Source organism: Octopus bimaculoides, chromosome 16, assembly GCF_001194135.2.
Source record: "Octopus bimaculoides isolate UCB-OBI-ISO-001 chromosome 16, ASM119413v2, whole genome shotgun sequence".
Lineage (NCBI taxonomy): Eukaryota > Metazoa > Mollusca > Cephalopoda > Octopoda > Octopodidae > Octopus > Octopus bimaculoides.
The window spans coordinates 37,413,011-37,420,619 of record NC_068996.1 but is presented as its reverse complement, the minus strand read 5'-3'; the positions used below and the strand labels follow the sequence as shown (position 1 = coordinate 37,420,619).

Below are 7,609 nucleotides of genomic sequence, written 5' to 3'. Positions count from 1 at the left end.
GACTTGTGCCAAAATTTGAAACCATTATTATTATCATTATTATTATTATGTTTGACTTTTGCTTTGTATTTGTACAAGTTGACTCCAAGTCTCACCCAAAGGCCTCAAGAGACAACAACTTAGAAGTTCAAGTTAGTGTTATGCCTAGGGTGTCATATATTTGGTTTTGCACATAGTAAAATTATAAGTTTGTTTTAAAATTTGAGATTACATAGACAGTATTTTACGTAGGATATGGGCAGTTCCCATGAGTGCTATCTTTTGAATTTCTGCCATTTTGGGGTTTCCTATTATTATTATTATTATTATTATTATTATTATTATTATTATTATTATTAACAACAGATTTCGCTACTGTTAAATATTATTATCAGTAATGTGGTACACATGAATCCAAAGAGACAATCTTCAGTAATGTGACACTTCTCTACTACTACTAATAATAATAATCCTTTCTACTATAGGCACAAGGCCTGAAATTTGGGAGAGGGGAATAGTTGACTACATCAACCCCAGTACTCAACTGGTACTTAATTTATTGACTCCCAAAAGGATGAAAGACTAAGTCAACCTCGACAGAATTTGAACTCAGAATGTAGCGGCAGATGAAATAGCGCAAAGCATTTCGCCTGGCGTGCTAACAACTCTGCCAGCAAATAAATAACTGTTGATGGGAATTAAGAGATATTGTCATGAAAGCAGTGTACAAGTGGATTCCAAGGCACAGTCTTCAGTAATGTGATGCCATCGCAATGACAATGACAATCATGGCTACAACATGACAACAGGAGCTGGTGAACCAGGGACTAGCATCAAGTTCCAAAGTCTGCTTTGGCAAATTTCCATTGGTTGGACACCCATGCTAACACCAACCACTTTATACTGTGCACTGGATGTTTTTTTGTTTTATCTGGTACTGACATTAGTGAAGTGTAATTGTCACCCATTACACATTCTGTGTGAAAAAAAGCAGAGCATAAGTCAGCATGGGAAGCAAATCTTAAATGCAATCAGCTGACACGTTCAGAAGATATGACTGTGATGGGGATTGGACATGTAAATGTGCCTGGCAACGTTTCTTGTGTGGAAACAAAATCAGATGTCAAGGTACTGAGCCATACAGAAGAAAAGACAAAGAAAAAGAAAGTTGTATGGCAAACCCACCTTATCCATGATAGCAGAGAAATATTTCTGTTTAAAAACAACGATGATCATGGTAATATGATGATGACAATGATGGTGGTGGTTATGACAATGATAGTGATGATGATGATGATGATGATGATGATGATGATGATAACGGATGATGATAATGGTGGAGATGTTAGAGGTAATGGTGATACAGATCCTGGTGGTAATGATGGGTGGGGGTGGTGATAATGATTGATGTCATAGTCGTGGCTGTAGTAGCAGTGGGGATGATGATGATGATGATGATGATGATGAGGAGGAGGAGGAGGAGGAGGAGGGGGACAATGATGGTGGTTGTGGTAATGATGGTGGAGTTGATATACAAGAAAATTGTCTACTAACTTATGGTACTCGTCTGTGCTTTGGCCGTCCTGTTTGGGAATGTAGTATGGTACTATGTAAGGACAACTGAGGTAGAAGTTAGCCAATAGTAGTTCACCAAATTCAGGAAAATTCTGCCACAAACCAACAGCAACGAGAGCAATGGCGAAAGCAGATTCATGACTGGAGGACACTTGTTCTGCTCCTTTTTTCTGTTATTTGAAAATAATATACATAAATAAATGTTATTTTGAAGAAAAAACAAATAAAAAACAAAAACAAAATCTCCTGCATAGCTGCAGGTGACTGTGTGGTAAGAAGCTTGCTTCCCAACCACATGGTTCTGGGTTCAGTCCTACCGCATGGCACCTTGGGCAAGTGTCTTCTACTATGGCCTTGGGCTAACCAAAAGCCTTGTGAGTGGATTTGGTAGATGGAAACTGAACGAAGCCCATCGTATATATAAATATATATATATATATTTATGTACGTGTTTGTCCTCAGCACCATCGCTCGACACTGATGTTGGTGTGTTTATGTACCTGTAACTTAGCAACTCGGCAAAAGTGACATAATAAGTCCTAGGTTTACAAAGAATACATCCTGGGGTTGATTTTTATGACTAGAAAACCCTTTAAGGTGGTGCTCTAGCATGGCTGCAATCAAATGACTGAAACGAGTAAAAGACTAAAAAAATATCTTTATTCTTTATCATCTTTTATCTTTTACTTGTTCCAGTCATTAGAGTGTGGCCAATGTGGAGCACCACCTTGAATTTGAAGAATTTTAGTTGAACAAATTGACTCTAGTAATAACTGCCAGGTTACAGGGATGTAAACACAGCAACACCAGTTGTTAAGTGGTGGTGGGGAAACAATCACACATGCATGCATGCATATATAAAAAGATGGGTTTCTTTCAGCTTCCATGTACCAATCTATTCACAAGGCATTGGCCGGTGCACTGTTATAGTAGAAGACACATGTACAAAGTGCCATGTAGTGAGAACTGAACCCAGAAGCATGTGGTTGGAAAGCAAGCAAATTTCTTACCACACAGCAACACACACACAATAAATAAATAAATGTTTATCAGAAAATGAAACATGTACTTACAACTATCATTTTTGCAATAAAGAATATAGCATAAGTGATTCCTTCGGGTTGTTCTTTTGTAGAGATATGCTTATTGGAAACCTCAATTGTCTGTCCCTGAACAAGCATTGTTAATTTGGTTAGTTTATCCTTCAAGTGGGTTCCACTTACAGGTGAAATGGCATTAATTAGCGTGTTGGCTGCTTTACGAATACTGAACACATATTCTTTTAACTGAAAGAAAAAAAAAAAAAAAGGGAATGAATTATCTTAATATATAAAGCTGAACTTGTGTATCTGTGTGAAGCCTTTTTAAAAGTTTATAGAAATTCACATTTTCCACTTTTTTGTAAAATTTTTTACATCAATGGAATTTTCTTGATGTGAACTTTCCAGTGCAGTAATTAGATTTTTAAAATTCCATTTACTTTGTGTGATTTAAGGGAGATTTGGCTGTTGTTTCTAGCAACTTTTATATTTCTTCCCTTCTACCTGTACCGGTGTTCTTACACATCGATCACGTGCTCAACATATAATATAGAGAGTAAGAGTAGAAGAGGGAGGGAGAGAGAGAGAGAGAGAGAGAGAGAGAGAGAGAGAAAGTGATACATACAAAGTCATAGATTAACTTGCTTTAAGACTATTCTTTCCTTCTATCACCCACATTTCTAATGGAGTTCACTGATTTGCAAAGTATTGTCCTGTAGTTTGTATATTTACAAAACATTGACGAACATGAGTTATATTGTACAATATTAACTGATGATGATGATGGTCATACTTGGTAATTTCAGGCACTCCCTTTAGATGAAGAATAGAATATAATGATTTCTGAAGCAAAGTACTATTTACAAAACAAAAACCCAAAGGCTGACATCCCATTGCTGTTTAACTCCAGGTAAGAGGTTATCAAGCAGATCTAGGATCAAACACATTCCAGTTATGAACAGGCAAGTCATTGCTTTTTCTTTCCCAGTCTCAGTATATTTAGGATGTATCTCAGTCCCCCTCAAGAAGAGGCAGCAAACTGGAGGGTAATTTAGCTATTTCTTTGAGTCAAGTGACAATACGAAAACTCTTAGCTTGATATTCCATTGTTTAGTTTCGGTGACAAAGTGACAATCAAATGCCATGTCACAAAACATTGCTTAGCCAATGGGCACAGGAAATAACAAAAGATATTTTAATTAGTTGCCATAATGATTGTTAACCGGGTCAGCATGAATAAGAGCTTATATTGTACTGTTGCTACCCTTACTGTTTTAACATCTACTTTTCCATGCTTGCAAGGGTTGGTCAGAGTTATTGAGGTAGATTTTTGTTGGCTGGATGCTCTTCCTGTTACCAACTAATACCATCATTATTTAACGTCCGTTTTCCATGCTAGCATGGGTTGGATGATTTGATTGGGGACTGGCGAACCCAATGGCTACACCAGGCTCCAATCTGATCTGGCAGAGTTTCTACAGCTGGATGCCCTTCCTAATGCCAACCACTCTGAGTGTAGTGGGTGCTTTTTACGTGCCAACGGCACGAGGGCCAGTCCAGCGGTACTGGCAACAGCCATGCTCAAATGGTGTTTTTTACATGCCACCTGCACAGGAGTCATTCCAATGTTTTGTTCACATGCCACCAGCACAAGTGCCAGTAAGGCGAAGCTGGAAACCATCGCGCTCAAATGGTGCTTTTTACATGCCACCAGCACGGAAGCGATGTATATATATATATATATATATATATATAGTTATATATTTGACAGGCTTCTTTCAGTTTCAAAACTACTTATGAAGCCTTCATCAGGTTTGGGAGTTCTGGGGGCTGAATCCACAACCATATGGCAGGAGAGCAAACTTCTTAAGCACACAGCCATGGCTACTCTGTCTGTCTGTCTGTATGTATGTATGTATGCATGCATGCATGCATGCATGCATGCATGCATGCATGTATATATACTACACTCCGAAAGATAGTTGAAATTTACAGAAAAACTGAAGATGAAGACAGGTGTATAAGCAACAAGCTGGTATATTAGTTTGAGGCCCAGAAAGGTGAGAAAGTCATTTAAGTTTCGAGCCTACGCTCTTCAACAGAAACGAACACAAGGAAATAAACAGAGAGAGAATGAAAAAAACTTGTGGATTTAGCGATCAATCATGGCGATTGGTTGCAAAAAAGTAGTTGGACAGGAGAGCAAGGAAGAAGGAGAGATAGTAAAGTACTGGTGATCCCAAAATGAAGGTGTGCATGTGTGTATGTATGTGAGAGTAAGCGTGTGCATGTGGATAAAGGCTAGTGACTTTGACATGTGGATGTGTGCGTAAGTATGTGTGTCTGTAATGTGTGGGTGTGTATATGATGTGGATACTAGGAAGTGTTCAGTGCTAGTGTGTGTAGAGTAGTGTGATGTGGTATAGTGGTGTGGGGATGTGAGGGTGAGGTGCAGGTGGAGTGTGGAGGTAGGGGTGAGGCATGTGGTAGTGAGATGTGTGGGTATGGGTGGAAGGGTATCAATGAAGGAAGAAGTGGGTAGGAGTGAAGAGAAGAAATAGGTGTCAGGGCAAGAGAGGAGAGAAGAGGTGGGTAAGAATGAAGAGAGGAAGTATGTGTCAGATGAAGAGAGGAGGGGAGGGGAGTTGAACCCATGTGGTGCAAAGGAGCAAAGAGAGAAGATTAATTCCTGTTCTCTCTCTCTCTCTCTCTCTCTCTATATATATATATATATATATATATATATATATATATAATGATAATAATATTAGGGATAAAAATCCAAATTTACAAGTAAAAACTCAAATTCAATTTATCAAAAATGAAAATTAAATTAAGTTTCACAGTATAAAATATATAAATATATAGTATTAGAGAAAAGAACCAAAGTTCATGAACTCATCCATGAAAATCCACAGTCACATATAGAAAAATTAATAAGTAAAACACGATAGATAAGTATAATATAATACAAAGTAAATATCATAAGTTAAAGATAATAAAACGACTACACATGTTTCATAACCAAGTTTTCAAATAGAAAATAAAATATATTCAAATTGATTAAATCGATCGAAAATCAATTCTATTCAAAAATAGATAATATCTCCTTAATTCATTAGTACATAAATTACAAAAATTATTACCTATACGATAGGATTTCGCCTTACAAACTATCTCTTATTGTAAAATGTACTTAATATTTTTAGATTTAAGTTCCCAAATATATTTATTAAGGCCAGTAGAATTAATCAAATTTCTATTCTTAAAGGAGTGCATATGTTGAGCCACCTGTAATTTAGTTTTATTAGAAGTCGATCCTATATGAATCTTATTTAAAATATAACCATTATGTTTATTCCTGTCCATTAAAGTCACTTTGCATTTATACACGACATCCTTCAAATTGCATTTATTATTAAATTTACATTTAGTCTTATCTCTACATGTACAATTAATTATATCCTGGTCCACATTATTATTATTATTATTATTATTATTATTAGAATAAGTATTTAATTTATATTTATAATACTTATTTAACTTAAATCTATTAAAAGAAGAGATAATGTTACTAACATTATTAGTAGTAGAATAACTTACACCAAAATTATTAGTAGAAAAGATGTAATATTTTTTATTATCTCAAAGGAATATATCAATAACTTTTAAAATTTCCTTGATAATGTTAGTTAACTTGAACACCATATGGAATGATTAGCCAAAGTTTGTTCTTATTATAGATATTATTGTATTTATTATTATCATTAAAAGATATAAATTTAAATCTATTGTTGTCTCCATTACAATTATGTTTATGTAATTTTTTATAATTGGAAGAAAGTAATGATATTCTCTTACCTATAGTAAATGTTAATGATTTTTTAATTGAAGGTAGGTGATTACTTTTCGCATAAATGTATTTAATATTTTCATTAATCTTATGGAAAGGTTGGGTATTACCTGTAGATAAGTTAAAATTAGCATCTAAATAATTTATATTATAGTTCTCATTATAAATAGTAATCTTTAATCCATTTCTTTTGAAAAAAATGTATATTCTCTTCTTATATCATTCTAGTGTTCTATTGGTACAAGTCTTAGCAATAAAAGGCCATCCCTATATAAACCACCCTCCAATTTTAAGTTTTCAAGTTGAAGTTCTGATAATAAATATATACCTACTAAATTAGTTACCTGTCCTGAATCGGGTGCCCCCACTGGTATATCAAAATAGTCCCTAGTATCTTTCCTAGCCCACAACTTATTATTATATTTAATCAACGATTTCCTAGCCATTTTAACTACATTGACTTCATCATAAGTCATACCTACCTTTTTCATTGCATAAATTAGGGCCTTATTAAGTACAATCTCATTAATAGAAGAATAATAATTATCAATATCTATTTGAATAAATTTATAACTATTTTTATCTTTAATATTAAACCATTTTAAAGTATCTATAGTACTATTCCATAATTTAAGGTAATTAAAATCATTTAATCTATTAATATATTTATCTAAAATGATCTTACTTAATTTACCTAGATCTGATTTACATGGACAAATAAGCCTAACTTTAGGGTCAGAATAAAAATTATCCTTATGGTCTTTCAAAGTAATTCTAGGGTGCAGAGTTACATAAGTTTCAGTCTTATTATCTAATTCATATTTTAACATTATTAATTTAGAGGCCTTATTTATAGAACATAAAGTATTATCCGGAACAATTTTATATTTTTTATTAATTTCTTTCTCTAATAGGTAATCATGTAATTTGACATATAGTTCATACAGGTTCCTAGTTTTATCTGATTGTACTATAATTCCATCCATATTTCTAAATTGTTTTATTTTAATAGCTAGATTTCTTAAATAATCATTATGTCTATTTGGGTATTTTTGAAATTTAATATTTTTCACTACCTTCCAAATATTATCCTCTAAAATCTGCAAATCCCTATTATACAGGGGTTCTTTTCTAGATTTAAATTTAGAATTAATATAATCTA

At 34.0% G+C, this 7,609-nt stretch overlaps 2 protein-coding genes across 2 annotated transcripts in view; one reads left to right on the top strand and one right to left on the bottom strand.

Moving 5' to 3' along the window:
* LOC106867810 (mRNA export factor GLE1) overlaps nt 1–2,878 on the bottom strand; it is an 18,211-nt gene extending 15,333 nt beyond the window's left edge. The window contains exons 1-2 of the mRNA XM_014912832.2: nt 2,628–2,878; nt 1,534–1,724 (exon numbers count right to left, since the gene is read on the bottom strand). Coding sequence (XP_014768318.2) covers nt 1,534–1,724; nt 2,628–2,735 — 299 coding nt within the window. The 5' untranslated portion in view covers nt 2,736–2,878. The remainder of the gene's footprint in view (nt 1–1,533; nt 1,725–2,627) is intronic.
* LOC106867811 (synergin gamma) overlaps nt 1–7,609 on the top strand; it is a 269,410-nt gene that overhangs the window by 109,972 nt on the left and 151,829 nt on the right. The gene's annotated exons all lie outside the window — the stretch shown is intronic.